The sequence below is a fragment of the Mustela lutreola genome, chromosome 1 (genome assembly GCF_030435805.1).
Source record: "Mustela lutreola isolate mMusLut2 chromosome 1, mMusLut2.pri, whole genome shotgun sequence".
In the NCBI taxonomy this organism is placed as follows: Eukaryota; Metazoa; Chordata; class Mammalia; order Carnivora; family Mustelidae; genus Mustela; species Mustela lutreola.
In genome coordinates this window covers 48,578,468-48,599,928 of record NC_081290.1, presented here as the reverse complement: position 1 = coordinate 48,599,928, position 21,461 = coordinate 48,578,468, and the positions used below count along the sequence as shown (strand labels likewise).

The 21,461-nt window shown below is 47.2% G+C and overlaps 1 protein-coding gene across 2 annotated transcripts in view; it reads right to left on the bottom strand.

The window, feature by feature from the left end:
- The window catches only part of LGI2 (leucine rich repeat LGI family member 2), a 31,764-nt gene extending 24,220 nt beyond the window's left edge, over nt 1–7,544 (bottom strand). The window contains exons 1-4 of one of the 2 annotated variants that reach the window (XM_059164497.1): nt 7,128–7,544; nt 5,171–5,242; nt 3,313–3,384; nt 1,206–1,277 (exon numbers count right to left, since the gene is read on the bottom strand). In XM_059164497.1, the coding sequence (XP_059020480.1) occupies nt 1,206–1,277; nt 3,313–3,384; nt 5,171–5,242; nt 7,128–7,324 (413 nt within the window). In that variant the 5' untranslated portion in view covers nt 7,325–7,544. The remainder of the gene's footprint in view (nt 1–1,205; nt 1,278–3,312; nt 3,385–5,170; nt 5,243–7,127) is intronic. The other variant, XM_059164503.1, reaches the window with a different exon arrangement.
- Nucleotides 7,545–21,461: the final 13,917 nt, after the last annotated feature.

Genomic DNA, 21,461 nt, shown 5'->3' with positions numbered 1-21,461 from the left:
CTGCTTGGTAGGACTCCAGAATCAAGGGCTCCCTGAGCCTGCTGACGGACACCTTTGGCTGTATCAGGACTGAAAATTACCTCTTTAGATGTATGAAGTCAAGTCCACCTGCTGAAGTTTCTAGCACCCCTGCCCCCAACCCCACCCAACATCGTCCGATTCTCCCAATTTTCTTTTTTTTTTTTTAAATATTTTATTTGTTTATTTGACAGAGAGATAGCGAGAGAGGGAACACAAGCAGGGGGAGTAGAAGAGGGAGAAGCAGGCTTCCCACTGAGCAGGGAGCCCAATGTGGGGCTCGAGCCCAGGACCCTGGGATGGTGACCTGAGCCAAAGGCAGACGCTTAATGACTGAGCCACCCAGGTGCCCCCAGTTTTCTTTTTATTACCAAAATGAGACACGTTATCTTACTCAATCACAAAGTATCTATCATGCACATGGGACCTGGCTCCTGGCTAATATACTGCTCCTACCAAGACAATGACTATTTTTGCATTTCCCTAAACACAGCCACAATTTTTTCCGGTTTCCTAAGTTTGCCAAGTGTGTGCACTTGCTTCATTCTGATATGCCAATTCAGATCAATTTGTTTAATTTTTTTTTCCTCCAGAAAGCTATTAAAGAAGCCAGAGAGCTTAGCTTAAGCTGCAGATTAATCCAACATAAAAGAAAAAAAGCTATTTGCATTCAAATTAGAGCCACCACAGAAATGTCTCTATTCCACCTCTTCCTAATTTTTATCCCACATTCAACATTCTTCAGTGAGTCATGGAAGCCTCAGTTCCCAAATCTGTAAAATGGAGATTTTCTAAGTATCATGAAAGATAAAGAAAAGAAGGCTCACGAAGCACGCCAGCCTGTGCCCAGGAAGGCAGCAGAAGTAGGTGTGTGAAGGTTTCCACCCCGTTTCTTCCCCAAGCTGCCCCCACCCCTAGCAGCGCAGCGGGTTCCATATGGCCCATACAGGCACGTGGTCCACACCAGCCAATCAGGATGATGGAAAAGATCATAAAGCCAAGTCCATGAGTAATGACACTGGGCTGCTGCCCATCACCAACACAGAAACCTTTGGGGCCACCTGGAAATTAGTTTCCTTGAGAGAATGTTACCAATATGGACAGCGCAGTCAAGAAAGAGCAAGGCACCAGGAAGTGGACTTTATTCCACCCATGAAAGGGCCGGCAACATGTTTCACGGGACTTACAGGTGAGTCAGGTCACGGAGGCCACGAAAGGCATTTCTTGAAATGGTTTCTATTTTGTTCCCTTCGATGAATCTAAAGAGAAGAGCAGTAGCATTCAAGTGAATTTTTCTCGACTTGGTATCTCTAAAAAATGATATTCAAAACAAAATCTGAAAGCATGCATGAATTTGAAATATTCGTCTCTGAGGGTTAGGTCAGCCACAGCGGCTGCCAAGTAGGAGCTGGGTTTGTGTGCAAGAATGCGTGCACACAAGCGTATGTTTGGCGCTCCTTCCAGAAGCGGCATGGAAGGCTTCACATTCAGAGTTGGCAACACGGGTAAAAACATCTTGGGGGAAATGGGAGGAAAAAAAAAAAGAAAGAAAGCCCTATAAGCCCTATACGAAGGCAAGAAAGTCTTAAACCTCTGCAAGACTGGAATGCTTCCAGACATCTTCCCCACTCCAACCTGCTTACATTTCACAGTGCCTGGCTATTAATACTTTCATTAATATCATTGTCTCTTGGGGGGAGCCCATTGTTTTACATCTCTGCCTTCAAGTTTTTGCCGAAGGAGAATTCCATTAAGCTCAGCTTCTGGCAAACTTGACTTCGGCATGTCCTACACAGTCTAATCTCTGAACAAATGGATAACAAGGCAAGGATTCTCTCAAGATCTCTAAGCCATTAGAAAATAGGAAATATAATGAGGTTGAGCATGGGCCAGACTTCTTGCTCTGTGCTAACATGGCTCAGGGCTAGCACACAGGACCTTGCAGTAATAACTCTGACCATGCTTCAAGACTTTATGGGAAATACATGAAGCGAATTCACTCCCAACTATTCCCTAGGACCACAGGGAGCTACATTTTAGTTTAGGGCATAGCATGACAGCAAATGTAAGAGGGTCTTTGGTGAGATGGTCCAGGGGAAAGGCTTTGCAACACAACACTATGCCATTCGTTAGTGAAATAGTTCTTGATTCTTATACTAACATTTTTTGATGTTTTTTTTTTTAAATTGGGGGTCTATTCGGTAATAGAATTCAGAATAGACTGATAAGCGAGCTTCCCCCCAATAACCTTGGCAGTCAGATGAACTGCTCACGAGAGAAAACTGATAGCTTTATATTCGCTACCACAACCCCGCTGTTCCCGTGTTTTGATAGAACCCAGTAGGGCTTAGAATTTCAGTCATACCCCACTTTCCATATTACATATAATATCAGGCTGTGTGAAAGTATACATATTATGTGTACTCGGGAGGAAGAATTCCTTCAGAGACCTCCTTCCTAAGGACATAAAATCAGCAGAGTTTTCTTAGACCCAGGATGCATTTAGAATTCAAACATCTACCTGTTAACCTCAGATAAGAAAGCAGAGAGGAGGCTTTAAAAATCCTTCTGAAGGCTAAGTAAGGAAATCCCATCTGATAGTGGGATTAATATTATTACAAAGTTACAAAAGGCAAGGATGAGAGCATTTAAGGGGGAAACGGACAAGAAGGGGGCGGGAAGGGGCAAATCGGGAAGGAAATCAGGAAACGAAATCAGAACACGGGCAAAGCTCATTGCTAGGGGAAGAAAACTGCACACCTGAAAAGGAAAAAAACAAAACAAAACACCCTCTTCTTTTAAAGAAGAAAAAATAAAATTAGACTCTCAGCAGCAGCTCACAGGAGATACTGCAAATGGAAGAGAGGAGAGTCAAATTAAAAACATGAAGGTGTATCCCCATATAGGGAGAATTTCCTTAAAAATAAGAAACGCTCAGAATCCTTCAGCTTTATTTCTGGCTGATCAGCAAATCCATGCCTAGTTATGAGAGGTAAAAATATCCAACGCAATTTCCAATTGTGCTTACTACATGCCAAATTAAATGTCAGCAGAGAATGAATGAATATCTTTCCTTCTTTGTTTGCTTTCACCCGCTTTGTCTCCAACATCCTACTGTCCCAGCATGTTTATACACAAGTAAACTATGAAAGGTCAGTGCTGAAAAGAGAAGGGGTTTTTCTCCATTTTCTCCACCCCTAAGCTCTCTGGGAGATGCTGTTCTGCTTGGAGAGCAATACAGAGACTCTATGGACATACCAGATGCTCAGCAAAGAGACAAAGCACTGAACTTACAGGTATTCAAGATGGAAAAGTCCAGCAAAAGCATCATCCCGGATGACGGTAAATGAGTTAGAGTTCAGCAATCTGAAAGGAGAGGACAGATCTCAGCGCAGAGATGAATACCTTAAGCAACACAGCAAAACTCTTTCTGTTTCTTTTGTTGTGTTCTGATCCAGGGCAAACATGGGCTCTTCTGAGCCTAAGACTGGCTCCTTTCCCCGAACTCACAGATGCTGATGGACAGTGGCAAGTGGATTCCTTTTGGCTAGATTTTTCTGGTCACCCCCACTGCTTCACTCTTTCTCCCCTGTGGGTCTCAGTAAATAAGACCTGAAAGCTGTTCTCTCAAAACACTCCAGTGCTCAGCACAACTGATCAGCCAGTGAATGCTTTATCATGCACAAGTAACCATGGAATCAGAGATGGAAAAGAACCTAATCCGACTCTATTTTGGGGGAAAATTTGTGCCCAGAGAAGTTAAGTGACTTGACCAAAGTCACACAGCTGAGACCAAAACAATAAACATTTAAAAAATTAAAAAATCCTTTCTTCTATATTACACGTTCCCATGGGAAATAATAAAAAAGCTTAAGAAATCTTCAAAAGCCTCTTTATCAGCACATAGGTTTCTATTAGTCACTACTTAAGTCTATTTGGTGAGATACCTAAAATTGTATTTCCAGCATATGGAAAATATGTTTTAATAGAACTACAATTACCAAGAAATTACAGATTTTAAAATGTTAAGTACAATGTTATAAGTAGGTCCATAACATTTCAAGAACAAAAAAATATCAACACCAAGTTTAGTTAGGAGAAGTGACCTCCTGATGGCTATTTCCTCATATTTTTCTATAGTGCATTGCTGATTTTCAATCTCATCTCCAATTTAAGAAATAGGACAAACAGAATGAGCTATGTATTCATGACTTTGCCTATCACTGACTTGCTTTTGAAAACTGCTTTTTGGACATTTCTTTTCTTCAGCAAACAATCACTGAACTGCGATACCAGGCATGGCAGGAGTACTGGCCAAGAGTGGCTAGATGTGGAACAGCTATGAGTGTGGGGAGGGGGGTACCGGGATGGCTCAGTTTGTTGAGCAGTTGAGTGTCTGACTCTTGATTTCCTTGATTTTGTTTGGCTCAAATCATGATCAAGGGTCCTGACATGGAGCCCTGTGAGGCACTCCGCGCTCAGTGGGGAGACTTCTTGAGATTCTCTCTTTCCCTCTCTTTCCCTCTCCCTTTGCCCCTCCCCCAACTCATATGCCTGTGCGCGCACTCTCTCTCTCTCTCTCTCTCAAATAAATAAATAAATCTTTAAAAAAAAAAAAAAAAGAATTCTGGCTGGGATTTTGGAAAAGTCACTCAACTTCTCAGCGTCTTCGTTTTCTTGTATGTCAAAGGGGGAAATAAAAATACTCTCCTTGTAGGGATGATTAAATAAAATTTTCCATATAAACGTATAGTATGCTGCCTAATCATTTACATACTCAGTCAACTACAAATGTTTCTATTTCCAAAGACACATAAAGAGTTTAAAATGTAGGTTTTCTTTTAGAGTGAGGTGTCTGGGAAACACTTCATTTAGGTGAAATTCAGGCCATCGCTCAGTGTAATCACATCCCCCAGTTGCCAAATACAAGTGTTGGGATCTATGATAAAGTCCTTGAGGAAAGCATGTGTCAGAAGAAGGAGGGGACACTGAGCAAAGAGCCTGAGACTCAGGTGGGGACACCACAGGACAGTTAACACCAAGAGTTTATTGGGGTATTTAAGGAAGGACTGACACAAAAGAGACAGAGATGGCTTCTCCCAGGGCGGCACCTTCAGGATCCCCATTTTCAGAGAGAACTTCCCATACTCACAGCAGCTGCAGGGAAGGCAGATGGGAAAACATTCGGTCCTTGATTTCCGAAAATGTTCCATTTACCAGGCTCCTATAGGCAAGAAAGAAGCAAAACAAGGCCTGGGGTGTTTTGTTTTTTTTTTTTAGAAGGGATTGCAGGCTGGGCAACCAGTATTATCCTCCACCTGTATTTCAAACTCCTCCATGCAGGATGAGGCTTAAAATAGTCAACCAGGAGCTTCTCAGGGGTAGAAATGAGAAGAGTCAAGCCTTCTTCCAATGAACTGGATCAATATGAAAACTAGTCTGAATAATAGAAACCTTTACCATCAGCCTAGCTCCTTCCACAGACATTATCTCAGCAAGTTTAAATCAATCCCCTCACTTCCTTTTCTTAACTACAGGAGGCCCTGGCCGAAAATGGATAATTGCTTCACCTCTGGCCATGATTCTGTTTGTGTAGACACAGCATTAATGTTGGCAGGGGAAACTCCGGGGTAGGATTAAGCATTCCCCTTGGGAGCACATCTCTGAAAGACACTCAGAGCACTTCTGATTAAATGTACTGTGAAAGCCTTGGGGGAAAACTCAAGAGACACCTGAACTTGAATGTGCGATGGGAGGCAATGCCATCTGCCAGATATAATGGTCAATGCGGGGGGCAAGCCACTTGACTATTTTTGTGACCAGGTCCGCTATCCTTTCTGGCCACAGCAGGACCTCCACACATTAGTTCGAAATTATTTCAGTTAACATGCAGATCAATTAAGCAGCTGCTGTTCTAAAGGATTTAACAAGGGGAATTCCAGTTTCTGGAATCCTCCATGTCACACGACTTAGCAACATTAGGAATAAAAAAGGCCCTCCTTTCCTGCCAGCCAGGTCATCCAGAGTTTCTACAGTACAAATGGGAACCCCTTCACTCCTGGACCTTGCCTGGGGTGGGAAGCAGGGGATCTGTAGTACAGGGACCTGAGCAACTTCACCCCTGGGATTCCCTGTCTCTGACTCAGTGGACATCACCCCAGCACCCAGCCCTGGAAGGAAGAAGTTCTTTCAGCAGGAAACATTTCCCAGCAGTAAAGCTATGGTCCAGTAGCCCTTCCACTGCCATTAGGAGAGCCCACTGTAGGGCCTGAATGGTGGTTTGAGGGCAGGTGGAAAGCATCTCTTAGCAGGTGAAGAAGTAAGGTGAACCCTTCCTGTCAATTCCGGCAGTGCTGAAAAAGCAGCCACCCTAATGTGGGGTGGGGAGAGGGGCAAGAAGCTTGTGAACTCCGGGCAAGAAGTCAGGCTGCCTTTCAGAGCTTGGCCGGTGACCTGGGTGCTGCACATGCCCCAAAGCTCTGCCAGCCCTGTGCTCCCCTCTTCCAGGCCTCAGGAGGTGGCCCACCACTTCCAGAGGCTGTGCCTTTACTCGGGTTCCTCCCAACCTGCTGGGTGGACGGGTCGGGAGGAGGCCACAGTGTAAACCACTGCCCCAGGCACGAGGTGGGACTGTGAGGCCTCATCCCTCCTCTGTTTCCGTTCACTCCACTCACGCTGGGCCCCTACCCAATCACCCTTCCCACACACCCCTCCTCTCAAACTTTAATGCGTCTCCAGAATCACCTGGGACGCCAAATGCAGACTCTAAGTCTCCACTCCTAAGACCCCACTTCATTTAACGCGGGCCCGGGAATCTGCATTGGCACGAGCTCCCCCCAGATGGGTCTGAGGCGGGTGGCCCGCGGGCCACACTTCAAGAAACACTGCCACGGGGACTTGTCTGGGTTCTCAGGCTCTGGGGCTCGGGTTCCCTCTACCCTCCCCGGGGCCCGAGACTCCACCCACGTCCCACAGCGCGCCCCCACCCAAACGCCGAAAAGAGGCTTGGAAGTGGGGGGTCAGGGTCGCAAGGTCCAGCGCCAGAGACAACTCCCCAGCGGCGCCGGGCGCCGGGTGGGGCGGGGACTGGAGGGGTCCCACTCACTCACAGGGAGCTGATGTCGCCCGGCACGATCCTGGGCACCCAGGAGGAGCCCACGCAGATGATGGACTCCTTGGTACAGCTGCAAGTGGCGGGGCAGCGCGCCAGCCGCCTCACCTGCGCGCCCGGCGGGATCAGGCACGCGGCGCTGAGCAGCAGCAGCAGCCACCCCAGCGCCCCGCCGCCGCCCCGCCGCAGCGCCATGCCGGGTCCCCGCCGCCCGCTCCCCGCCCGGGCGCCCACTGCCGCCGCCGCGCCTCGCGCTCGGACCCCGCGCCGCTGCAGACACGGCCGCCGCTCGCTGCTCCGCCGCCGCCGCCGCCGCTGCTGGCTAGGACGAGGGCGCCGCGGGTGTGGGAGGCCGAGCCGCAGCCGAGCAGCATGCTGGCCGCCACCCCCACTCGCGCCCCCCCACCCGAGCCCGGGCTGCTGGGCGGCCGCCGCCGCTGCGCCCGCCGCACTCGCGCCCGCCTGACATCAGCACTCGCGCCCGCAGCCCGCTCTGGCCAATGAATAATGCCGGGCGGGTGCCCGCCCCCGCCGCGCCCCGCCCGGACCCTCCCGACCCTCCTGGGAGCCGCGGACCTGGGGTGGGAGGGGGGACAGGGAAAGTTGGGTGACCTTGGGGGAGGGGTCGCCCTGGACGGAGACAGACACCCCCTCCCCTCCGCCCACTCTCCTGGGGGCCCGGCTGGGCGGCGGGAGGCTCAGATCCCCGCAGTCCTTCCTAGGGCTGCAAATGATTTGGGGGGAGAAGACACTGGGCTCCTTTCATCTGGGACAAAGTGTGAAGCCACAAAAAAAAAAAAAAAAAAAAAAAAAAAAAAAAAAAAGTAGCACCGGGGGACCTTCCTTGATGGCTGGGTGCTTTGAAGAGTACAGAATTTCGAGCAGCCTTCACTAATTTTTAAGAGACGAAATGAAGTGAATTTTTGCCCTTGAGTTCGGCGGGATCTGGCGCGGGTTCCCGCAGCACCCGGGGGTGAGTGAAGGCAGCTACCTTTCCCTGCTGGAGGAACGCAGGATCTGAGAGCGGCTGCAGCAATGCACGCCCCTGCCTGCTGCTCCCGGCCGGCCTCTGGCTTGCTACAGAGCAACAGAGGCTGGGAAAGTTTTCCATCGCTCAGCAGGCTCAGGGGCAGCACACCGACCCCAGTGAAGGGGTTAGTGGAGACTGGCGGCCCGATATGTCCGAGGCGCCGTGCATTTCGTCTTCTGCTAACTTTCTGAGGCAGGTCCTGTACATCTCCCCAATTCACTGATGTGGAAACCGAGGCACAGTGGCTGGCTGGAGGTGGAGGAGTGAATGGCTGGGCAGGGATGGGGATCAGAGCAGGATGGGGACTGGGACCCTACGGAGCCCCTCTTTCCACTCAGCACGTTTGATACACTGAGCTTGAATCTTACCACAGGGCGGTGTGACCTGGGGAAAGCAAAGAAAATGGCCAAAGCAGAAGCAAAATAATGGCGAAAAGCCCAAACTGCTGGGGCTAAAGAATCAAGGGCACCATCCGGGCTACTAGCCAAGGAAAATCCTTTTGTACATTAAGATGTACCCGGAGGGGTGCCTGGGTGGCTTAGTGGGCTGAGCGGGGGACTCCGGGTTTTGCCCCAGGTCCTCCTCTCAGGCGGCTGAGATCCAGCCCTGGGTCCGGCTCAGTGTGGAGCATGGAGCCTGCTTAAGATTCTCTCTCTCTCTCTCACCCTCTACCCTTCCCTGTTCTTTAAAATAAATTAAATAAACAAAATCTTTAAAAAGAGAGTGATACCCAGAAAAGGTGGTACCTAATGGAAAAGGTTATTACTATTGGAATCAGCCATTATTGATCCCTCACAAATATTTTGAGTGCAAACTGGGCTGGCCACTGTGGGAGGAGACAAGAGGACTGGCCCTAGGGATCCCCAGGGAGCTTGAAGTCCAGCTGGGCAAAGAGCCCTAAAGAAGTCACTCCACACGGCGCCTGGGGGTTCCAGGCTGACCAGGAGAAGTTCGGGAGTTGAGAGCGGATTTGTTATAGGCAGCTTCACAGACGGAGCTGGACATTCATTGGAGGGCATTGTTTCTCCAGCACCAGCATCCCTGTCCATCAGTTTCCATTCATCACCATCTCACTGTGACATGTACTCCAAGAAGGGGGTCTTCCCATTTAAAAGATGGGAAAACGGAGCTCCGAGACAGTCTTCTCGTGACTAAGCTCACACAGGACATAGCCAGAAGGTGTCTCCTCCGCTGTGTCAGACCCTCACTGCCAGATTGGCAGGCCTTGGATGGAGACTTTCCTCAGCAGGGCCCAGTGCTGGGAGCTGAGGACACAGACTCTCAGAAAGGCAACAGGCACGTGGACCCACCATCACGGCTGTTTGTCCTGCACATCTGAAAGACACCAGGCTTGGGAGGGATGGGCTACTGCTTTATGGAGAGAAGGGATGAAGCTTTCCTAGTGCGGGGTTTTCCTGCTGTCCCAGGAGAAGAAACCTGGGTTCTCAGCCCTGTGGAGTGGAGCAAAGGGGAAGGGTTGAGAAGGTAAACCCTCAATCACCAACCTGCCCCCCACGGGGTATAACTGTGGGGACAGTGATAACCTCTCTAAGCCTCAATTTCCTCACCTGTAAAATAGGAGCTGGTATCCACCTTTGGGAGTGAATGGTGACCAAGAATGCGCAGCACCCGATTCTGCTCAGGATGGACTGGATGTTTGTCCAGGGATCTCTGTGATCTTGTGGGCAGTGCAGTTCTCAGCAAAACCCAGGGTCTGGAGGTGAGAGACAGAGGCCAAGAGGGGCTCTAAAAAGAGAGGAATTTTCCTGACTTTTGTGCCTCCATTTTCATCAAGGACAAGGGCACGATCTAGCACCGTGGTTCTCAGTCAGTGGTGACACTTGGCCATTCTGGGTTGTCACAGTGGGAAGGGTGCTACTGGTAGCTAATGCGTTGAGGCCAGAGATACTAGTAAACACCCCATAATGCACAGCAAAGAATGATCCAGACCAAAATATTACTGGTATTGAGGTGGAGAGACCCTCCCCTAGTGTCCTGGAAAGACACTTGGCATGAGGAATTCTGGAAATTAAGATTCTGAACCTGACTTGACTATTTGTAAGCAAGCATTTTCTATCTTTCTATCTTTTCATCTGTAAAATGGGGGGGAGGGTGGTAATCAGACCTTCTCTCTTTCCTAAGTAAATGTGACATATCATTATTATTGTCCTTCCTTTCCCTAACGGGAAAAACTAGAAAGTTCCTGAGAGGAAGAGTGCAGAGAGAAGACTCGGGTAGAGTAGCAGAGCTGGCAGGGTAAGAATTTGTTTCGGCTCTGTTAGAGACACCAAATGAAAGCTTGTAAATTATAAGGTGCAGTTTATAAATTAAGATATAAAAATGGAAATGCAGATTACTTTGGTTTGGTTCCAAGATCTTCAGCAGTTAAAAAGAAAAAAGAAAAAAGAAAAAAAACTAACAGACCATCAGAGAGACACGGACTGTTTCCAGGAAATAGCAAGAGTTTTTCAAAATGTAAAAATCCTTGTTCAGATGTACACTTACTCAAGCTGTGGCTTCCTGACATGAGAGATTCCTGTGGGGGTTGGAATGGCAGGTGTAGGCAGCTCAAGGCATTGTTCATTCATTCCCCTTCTCTTTCAACCACCTGTCTGTTCCTTTGGTCAATGTTGATTGAGAGCCCCCTACATGCTGGGTTGGATTTAGGCGTAGAGTCAAAGAAATGTCAAGAATGCCTCCCAGGTTCTAGCTTGAGTGAGTGGTGGATGGAAGGCACCATTTCTTGAGATGAGAAAGCCAAGAAGAGAGCTTGGCTGTGGGAGTGATACCAGCAGTTTAGTATTGGAGATGCTGACTCTGAAACGTCCAGCAGATACCCACATGTGGCTAAATTGGCAGCTCATTGACCAGTGGGGGTAGCAAGGAAATGATGGGGGGAGGGGTGAGGAATGGGAAATCTTCATACCCTGGATGAAACATTGATTTCATCTCAGCAAGCATTCAACGTAAAGTTGGTTGATCGGATGAGGGAGTGGATGAACGACATTTTGCACATACTGACATTCAAGAGAAAAATATCTCTCAGGTACAATCAGCAAGGAGCACGAGAAATCTTAGAGGGTGTGAATCTAAGAATATTGCTGTTTGAGGGTCTATTTTTAGACCCAAAATGATCTTCAAATCCTAAGCCGAACTGTAAATCTTGTAAGAATCTCAGAGACCTCATCATGCTTCTAATCCCCCTCCCCTATTTCCAACTAAACCCTACCCCCACCCCCCAGCTGGTCTTCTCCCCAGAACCCTGAGCTTTGGAAAGGCTTCCCTAATGTCAAACATTTCTGGCTCAGAGGCTTGCTGTCAGCAAAGGAAGAAAAATTATTCATCCAAACCTCAAAAGCACTTGGTTTGAATGGCTACAAATTGGATTCCCTGGAGTAAAAATTGTATAAAGTCTCATCCATTTTTTTTTTTAAATCAAAGAGTGTGCCAATCCCTCTTTGACCACATCACCCCAACATACCACTCTTGTGGTTGGCTGCTGGTCAAATGTGGATGCCGTGTCTGCCTTTCGCTATTTCCTCTTTTCATAAACTCAGTAGGTGTTACAAGTCTGGAATTCGTTCCAAATTTGGCCCGACTGGCCTCTTGAGGTCTGTCATGTTTTTGAAGGACTGCCTGTGGATATCTCATGCGACTTCCTAAATCAGAGGGAAGGCCCTCAAGACCCTGCCCATGGTGTCTGGTGACCCTTGCCACCTCTGCCCCAACACCAGTGTGGGATGTTTCTCACCCAGCACCAACTGCTCCTTCTTCTGACAGTAGGTCATGATTTTGCTTTGGAGGAAATGACTCCTTCTCAACATTCAATCCATGTGACTTATTTGATAAATACTTCCATCTCCTGTTGTGAATGTCAGGACTAGAGCTTTCCAGAACATTCCGTCCTTCCAGCTTCACTGACTGGCTTAGTGAACACATTATCCTGCTGGAGCAATCAGGGCTAACAAAAATCCCTTGTCAGGGTTTTTACTTGAAACATCAGGAAGGAGTCTTGCTTTCCCACTTGCCTAGGAATTGTGGTCACAAGCCTGAGAAATGAACCTGAGAACCTGCCTATCCTGAGAAAGACATCCACCTAGGGGAGAGATCTCTATGGCTTTGTTTGGACCGCCTATCAAACTACCCAGTTCAACTCTGCAGTGAGGTGGAACCGTAAATTCCCTTACTTGCTTCTTTAGTCACAGTATGGGTTTTGCTCTATTGCAACCAAACAAATCTTAACTAGCCCGTTCAGACATCAGGCCGCATGCCATCACGCTAAGATGAAACCAGAAAGCAGGTAAATCTCCATGTCTCTAGCTGTGTCCTTCAATGCTCTTTGCCCTCATTCCCCAACTTTGTGGTGTCCATTTTCTTTCCCTTTGCAAGGAAAATTTTTAATTTTTGCATTGTTTGGGTCATTTTTCTTCTTGCTCAATACTGCCAGAATTTCGTCTGTTTTTTTAGTTTTCTCCAGAAATCAAGTTATGCCTGTGTTGATTCTCTCTACTGTCTTCGTTGTCTCCCTCATTTCTATATGTTCTCATCTTCATCATCTGTTTTCTTCTACCTATTCTGCAATGTTATGCCTTTTTTAAAAAATACAGAGTTAATCAGTTAGAGTACATTTATTTTACAAGTCACTTTATTTGACCAGAGTCCCTTGTAAGGGCTAACTTTTTGTGTTAACTTGACTGGGCCATGAGATGGCAGATAATTGGTAAAATATTTCTGGGTATGTCTGTTCAAAGGTGCTTCAGGAAGAGATGAGGGTGTGAACTGGTTGCATGCGTAAAGATCACCCTCACCAATGCTTGTAGGCTTCATCCAATCCACTGAGGGCCTGAATACAACAAAAAGGAGGAGGAGGGATGAATTGGGAAATTGACTGTCTTGTTTTTCAGGCTTGTGGACTCAAATTGGGACTTAACCCTGTGTATTTGTGTCCCTCTCCTACTCCCTATCCCCTACCCGCAATTCTTGGGCCTTCAGACAAAGCTGAATTATAGTTTTGCTGGGTCTCTGGCTTGAGGACAGCAGATCATGGGAGTTCTCAGCCTCCAAAACTGTGTCAGCCAATTTCTATAATAAATCTTCTCGTATGTATTTTATTTGTCCTGTTTCTCTAGAGAACAATGACTAATATATCTCTTCGTTTACATTTACAAGACAAACTGCCTAAAACTCCATTTCTAGTTCTGGGAGTGTGAGTCCATCGTTGAGTTGGGTTGAGCTGATTAGAAGTACATCTGTGAGTCACAGACAGTGGATCTGTGAAGTCTATCCCCTAAGACAAGGACAGTTTTCTGCGTAACAAACTTTCACGATCTCAAGTGTGTACGTCAGTATGATAATTTTAAGGGAAATCTCTTTGCTCTTCTTAAGAAACAGACTAGACAGAAATTCTACTTTAAGAAGACGAGTTACCAAATGAGTACAGATTTAACTAAAATGTTTAATAATGGATCTGTAAATATCCTCTAAGCTCTTGTGTTATCCATTAACAATGGTTAATTCAATGCTTCGTATTCTCAGAGGATATATATCCTTTCCAGATTCCTGCTATTGAAGCCTGTGGCCTCTCATCTCAACTTAATTTTAATCAAGACTAAATTAAAGATATTTGGGGCTTATAATTTTCCCATTCCATGGCATCTGAATTAATCTGTGGTCTCCTGCCTCTCTGATCAACCGGCCTAGCCCACATCAAAATGTGTTCTGATGGAAGTACCTGAAATGCGTCCACATTTCATCTCAATGGCTGTTTATTCATTGGGCTGTCAAATCCAGAGACCTTTGTGTTTGAGCGTAGCTCACAGGCATAGGCTAAATACCAAGGGGGAAATTTCAGACAGAGTTCGGAACTCAGAAAATGGACCAAGGCTTCCCCTGGTATCCTCAGGCCTAGCTATGGGTCTCGTCTTCACCCCACCCATGTCTTCCAGGAATAGCGGTTCCAAGGAAAAGTGTCCAGAACTTGTCTTCAGAGCCCTCTCCATGCCTCCTTTCCCCACTCTTCAGAATCCTGTGCTAAGGAGTGGAGAGGCATGGGAGGCGTCATGGAATGTGTCGATGGAGGGCCTGATTAGAATCCCAGCTTCATCATTTATCACCAAAGAGACCTTATCTGGTCACCTTCAAGAGCCTTAATTTCCTCTCTGCAAACAGGAAAGGACAGGGCATATCACCCTGGGTGGCTTGAATCATGAAATCAGTTGAAGAATGTGAAAATTCTTCGAAGTAGTGCAAGTTTGTTAATTAAGCATTTCGCTCATTGGTCTCTATCTGTTCACGGAAGACCATATCTGTGGCTACAGATATGGCTACAGGTATAAATAGATCCTCTTCAGGAAGCTTAAAATGTACACCAAGAAATAAGACGTTTCTATGTCAAGAAAGCCTGCTAGTACCTTAGAAATGTCTTGGTTCTTCCCCAGTACTTTTTCTCCATAGCCCCCAAGAAACGGAATCCACGCATTTATCCAAAAGCTGAAAAGACTGGTTTAATTGTCCAGGGAATATTTACTCTGTGCCTCCCACTGGCCAGGCACTGTGCTAGGCTCTGGGAATACCATGGAAACTATGGTCTAGCTGTGGATTCCTGCTGCCGTTTGTCTGCCCTGTGCATGCAGCAAATCCAGGTGACATTCTATGCCCTTGGATTAGCAGCACCCCCCCCCCCAACTGGGCAGGATCTCAGGATCCTCACCAAGGGGTGAGGGGGTGGTATCTCCAGCCCAGTCCCCTCACACAGTACTCCCCTTACACCAGGGCAAGATCAGCTCCAGGCTCATACAAGGACAGATATCCATCCTTTAAACCAATCTCATGCCTTCTTGTTCTTGATCGTTAAGAGCTTAGAATTTGTGTGGCTCCTAGAGACTGCTAGTTCAGTAGGAGAGTGGATGATCCATCATTTAAGGAAGGGAAAGAGGGCTTGTCCACCTGAATGCTGACACTCAAGCGTGGTTATTTCAGGAGAAGGGCAGTTGTAAATCCCATGATTGCCCTCAGCAGGCGGTCTTGGTTCATGTCAGGCAAAGGCCCGGAAACAAAGTCTGGGGAGGGTTTCTATCTCAAGCATCCCTCCTGGGTTATTTCTCTTCCCTGGCAGAAAAACTGAAGTAGTTCTGAAGGGTGCGATGATGAGGTCTGACGTTCACGTAGAGGTTTCACGGTTTACAAGGCCTTTTTACCCCCATGATCTCAGCTGCAGCCCCCCAGTAACTCTGCAACAGAAGACATTTTCAGAAGGAGAAACTGAGGCCCTGACAGGTTACACGGCCTACCCAAGATCAAGCAGCCAATGTCCATGTGTCAAAGACTGCACTGAATACAATCCTGCTGGAGAAGTTGGGGCAGGGATTAGGGATGAGTTGGAAATAAATGGATCAATGCTTTCCACGAGAGTCTAGAATGCAGAAGCCATGATATTCCTTCCTCCATCTTGCCCAAGTTATTTGAAGTCATCTTTTTTTCCCCCCTTTTCCACTGTTGGTGGGAATATAAATTGGTATAGCTATTATGGAAAACAGCCGTCCCTCTAGTGAGTGTATGGCCAAGGGAAATGAAATCAGAATCTCAACGAGATATCTACACTCCCATGTTTATTGTCATATTATTCACCATAGCCAAGATTTGGAAACTACCTAGGTGTCTTTGATGCAATCTCCTCTCTCACGCTGGACAATTGTCCAAGAGCTGTGGTGAATAGGACCATTCTTCAAGCCTTCAAGAGGCAGGTCTAGATGATTTCTAGATGATATATGTGACCTTATATGATGAACCTCTCCAAATATCTCCAGAAGCACTAGCTGAGGGCAAACGAGCAGCAGACAGAATGAAGGCCCCCTAAAAATGTCCTCTTGTTGCCAAGGAGGCCTGGCTTGTGGCAAGAATTCCCAGGAACTGGGGCACCTGGGTGGCTCAGTGGGTTAAGCCTCTGCCTTCAACTCAGGTCATGATCTCAGGGTCCTGGGATCCAGCCCCGCATCAGGCTGTCTGCTCGGCAGGGAGCCTGCTCCCCCAACCCCTGCCTGCCTCTCTGCCTATTTGTGATCTCTGTCTGTCAAATAAATAAATAAAATCTTAATTAAAAAAAAAAAGAATTCCCAGGAACCATGAGAGAGCTGCTGAAGGGAGACAAGGGCAGAGGCAGGGACAGACATAGTCACCCTTGGAGGGCAGGGCAAGTCATGGACACTGCAGACCACCACACAGCTAGCTGGAAAAGCCACCCCTAGCCAGCCTCTGCATCCTCCCCAACCCGCAGGTCCCCGGGGTGGACACTCCAAGACAGCACTATTTATTTTTATCTATATCTCATCTGAGAGGAATAATGGGATTCATCAATAATGTCTTGTTTCTGGACTCATTTGGGAAATCAGAAAATTTTCCACAAGAATAGCGTACTTTCTGATCGATTTTACTATAATATTCTGGGCAATGTAATTACAGCTGGATCTCCCCATAAAAACCAAAGGACTGCTGCTGTCCTTCCTGGTATATGGACAAGCCACTGGACAAGGCTTCCAAGGGCTGAAATTGGTGCTGTTGTTTCCCCTCAGGATTCTGAATCTCCTCACGTGCCCTAAATGCTCATGGCTCCCCGAAAATGAGGTCAGCCTCCCTTCTGGCTCCTTCTAAGCTTTCTTGGGATGCTGGTCTGCAGTGGCATGTTATTTGGAATCTTTGCAAAGCAGAAGCTGAGCTGGAATAGAAAAAAGTGCAAAGGCTTTTTTTTGGTGGTGGTGGGGGGTAATGCCATAAAAGAAAAGATAGGGAACAGCTTGGGCCCGGAGAGCCGTTAGATTGTGATGTAGATCCCACAAAGATCAGCCAACCCCTGGCAGGGGGCTCTGAAACAGAGCTAGCTGTTACTGGAGTCTCCCAGAGACAGAAATGGCCAGCCCTTCTACCACCGTCCTGCTCAGCCAAATCCAGGAGTTTCCAGAGGGAAGAGTGACCTCGCTTGCAAGCCGAGGAGGATCCCAAAGGACCTAACCGCTGCAGACCCGTCAGCAAAGCACCCTCCTGGCCTTTCACAAGGAGAGACCTGGGCTGTGATTCTCGGGGTCAACTAAAAATAGTAAAAGAGACATCTGGGCTTTGACAGTTGACATGAGCCAAAGTTGTTACAGAAGATCTCTAGGCCTTTCTGGATGCAAGAGATATTAGCAGTGATGGCTTCCTAGAAATCTGTTGCCTAGCAGAGGCTGATGTCTGCTGCTTATTCAATTCCATTCTTTCATACATCATCAGTTGATTGATAAACATACTTGGGGCAACTTCAGCGTCTATCTATTGAGCTGCTTGCATATGGCAAAGCCTGGGTAAAGGACTAAGGCTATGAAGTTTGCTGACACTGAAGCCCTGCCCTCCAAGAGCTGGTACTTAGGGGCGCCTGGCTGACTGCGCCAGTGCAGCGGCTGACATCTGATTTCTGCTCCGGTCATGAGGTCATGATCTCAGGGTCATGATCTCAGGGGTCTTGAGATTGAGATCAAGCCCCATGTTGGGCTCTGCGCTCAGTGCTGAGTCTGCGTGTCTCTCTCCCTCCCCCGTTGCCCCTCCCCCCAGGGTGCTCTCTCTCACTCTCTTGCTCTCTCGTGCTCTCGTTCTCTCTCGCTCTCAAATAAATAAATAAAATCTTTTTTAAAAATAGCTATTGAAAGGAATGACATTTGGGCTTGATCAGTGAACAAAAACAGAGAGGAATTCCAGAAAAATTGCTATAGGAGATCTTCAGGTCTTTCTGAACCCAAGAGACTATTATCAGTGATTTCTTCTTATACATTCACTGCTTAACAGGAGTTAATAACACAGAGAACTGGAAATGCGCAGAAGAGGGAGTGATTTCTTCTAACTTGGAAGGCATCCCAGGACCGGCTTCCCTGGGCCACGATCGCCGGAGCTGGGCCATGACAAGTGGGTAGGATCTGAACAGACAGATATGAAGAGAGGGACGTTCTCCCTGGAGGGAATAGAATGAGCAAAGCCACTTATAATCAACAAAAGCAGGAATAACAGCTAGCACTATTCTAATGACTATTTATACCAGGCACCTCATATAAGTTTATCTTACTTAAGACTTGATGTATCTCCACCGAGGAGGTGCTGGGATCCCCAACATGCAGAGGGAGAGTTGAGGCTCAGAGAACCTTTCAGAGAGACCCTCTGAGGGTCTAGCATTGGAACATCTGGGTGGATGTGCCCAAGGACCAGGTGGAAATTTGCCTCTGAAATGCAGGGAAGATAGTGGGGTCAGGGAGGGGTTTGGGAGAGATAAAGAAGAGATCACTGCTGTGTGGAGGTGGACATCTAGGGGTTTGCCATGGAGAACAATGGGTCTGCTTGCAAAAATAGTATGAGTATGAGACTACAGAGGTTGGCTAGATGCCTTATGGGAGGAGAGGAGCAGAATATGTTTTGCTGGGGCTAAAGCAGGCTAGAGAAGGAAGGATGGAGACAGAGAGATGAGGAAGTTCCTGCTAACTAGGAGCCCTTCCTCAAATTCCTTGATCTTTGGAATAACTACCCAAAATACACAGGTTTCAGGATGAGTGATTTATTTATTATTATTATTATTACTATTATTTTGGTAAAAGGCAACAGAAGAAGCTTTCATGTCACCCACACTGGGTGACACAGAGACTCTGGCTCAGAGCAGGGACCCAAGATGGAGAGACCTTGACAACCCAAGCCCTGGGAACTTGCAGCAATCGTGGGGAGAGCTCTGGCCTTTCACGAACTGAAGGTTCAAGTCAGACGTACCAAATTCTCTATGGAACAGGGAGGCCTTGCTTGAGCAAGAACTGGCTGAGAATGGAACTGTAGTCACCCTTTAAGGAGCTATAACAGGGGAAAAATCCAGGGAAGAAGACAGAAAAGGGCAAACTAGAGACAGGATGGAGGTGACTTTGAGCAGAGGTAAAAGCCTGGGGCCTGGTTCTGCCCTGAACCGATTGCTGAGCACTGGAAATCTGGGTCTCGTGTCTCCATGTAGAAGCTCCAGCAACCCCAACACCCAGAGCTGTTCGCTTTATAACACATGGGCTTTCCAGAAGATTGAACAGGAAGGTAGGATCAGCATAAAGAGCTGTATGTGCTGGACAGACAGAAGGACATTAGAGGAGGCAGTGTCCATGGCTGAGACTGAAAAGGTCACAAGCTAAGAGCTGTCCCCTGGGCTTGGTTGAGGGGGATGCCTTCTGGGAGAGTAAGTAGTAGGTCCAGGTGGCCGTTTTCCAGCCTAGGAGATCAAATGTCCATGAATCCCTTTTTAATATGGTGTGTCCAGTTTGGAAAGTGTCTGTGTACCAGGGTAGTGACCCTGTGGTGCATTCTGGGTGAGCCTGCCCACATAGCATGCGGCACATTCTGTCCTGGCTGCTGATCCATTTCCTAAAGCCAGGTGACAGGAACCCCACAGCTCAAACTCATGGCTCCAGGGATAAGCAGGTTCCAGTCATGCAGCTCTGGGAAATGATGCTCCCCTCTCCTAAATGGATGAAGGGCTTCCAAGGGCCGGGAGGACTGTGATCTCCAGTGGCAGTCAGTGTCCCTTCTGTTACTCTGACTTTGACTCTTCCAGCTGGCTCTCCTCAGTCCCCAGGCTGTCGTGTCTCCAGTCAAAGAGGACACTGGGCAACATCACATACAACTTCATCAGCCAAGAGGCAGGCAGAGAGATTCTGGGAAGACCCACTCCTCTCTGAGAAGCCTCTCCCCCACTCAGGCATCCCAGGTACCGAGACAACAGAGGACTCCTTAATTGTCATGTCTGCCCTTGGGTGGACTAATAGCCCATCACTCGTCTTCAGTCATCAGAGGCTCCACCCACACTTCATTCTCATATCTTCTCTCATGTCCTGTCTTCACCAAGCTGTCCTCACCTCCACTCATCTAAAATGGTATCTCCATGACCCTCCATCTGTTCACACAGCTTTTCCTTCATAAGCACTTCCCACTACTCACCATAGTATATATTCATTGGCTGGTTTATTTGTTTAATACTGTTTTTCTCATAGAATGGCACCTCCACACAGGCAGAGACCTTGCCTGTCTTATTCTCTGCTGTCTCCCGAGGGTCTAGAAAAGCCCCTAGCACTGACTAGTCACTCAGTAAATAATGAAGATTGAGCGGATGAATGGATGGCATTGAGATGGTATATTTCTGGGGCCCAAGGGCAGAGATGATCATCTTTGGTTTGCTCTTCTGACCCCAGTGCCTCACATGGTCTCTGAATCATAGATTCTCAAATATTTGTTGGATGAATACATGAAAGAAGGAAGGAAGGACCAATGTTCATGCTAGCATCCCTGTCGTGAGAGTGAGGAAGCATCCTGCACAGTGTCGGGATTGGAGCATTTGGAATGGACCATGAAGAGAAAAAACCTCAAAGAGAAGTCATGGAGGACCAAAAGCACTCTAGACTCCTGGAGTTACTCAGATCTCTGGTCTAAGATGAGGAGGCTCCTATTACATGGTGCGAAAGTTGCTACACTATCATCATGGGGACTGATGCTCCAGACAAAAATGATAGACTCTGTCACCAACTGGCTCTGTGACCTTAATCACTGAACCTCTTTGGGCTCCATAAATGGTTATTTGAATCAATTAATGAATGATGCTGTAGGAACTTTCAGTGGTTCAAACTTTCAGCAGAACATGAAAGGGGGATTAGAGTGACTCCAAGATGTTCTTCTAGTGTTAACCACCTACATTTTCATTTTTCAAAGTATAGAGGAAATTCTTTCACAAGAAATCAGATATATTTAAAGGTACAAGACTGAGCTTGGAAATCAATATATAACTCTTCTTCTCTCTCTCCATCTTTTCATTCTGTTACCTTCTTGAACAAATTTCCTAGCTCATCTACATTCTTGGCTTGCTGTATTGGGTTTACATCCTCTGGATGGATGATGGGTTCCTCTTCTGGGCACAGAGATTAGATCTGGGGGTGTCTTATTTGGCTTCTAGTCAATAAAACCCTTGTGGGGTGATTGGGATTGTTTTCTCCAATTACCCAATACAAACAGGTCCCATTGACTATCATGAAAAAGACACCTGGAAGCCACTGACTCATGTGAGTTGTTGTGTTTGAATGATGATGGGGGAATGTTTTAGTAATTTGAAATCATTAAACTTGGTAACAGGCTCATCTTATCTTCCATGTGTGTCTGAATGGTTTATTTACATCTGTTTATTAAAATTATTTACTCATACTTTCATTTGTACCCAATGCTCCCCATCAACTTTTGACTCTCTTTTGATTCTTCTTTACTGTTCCACATCCATGG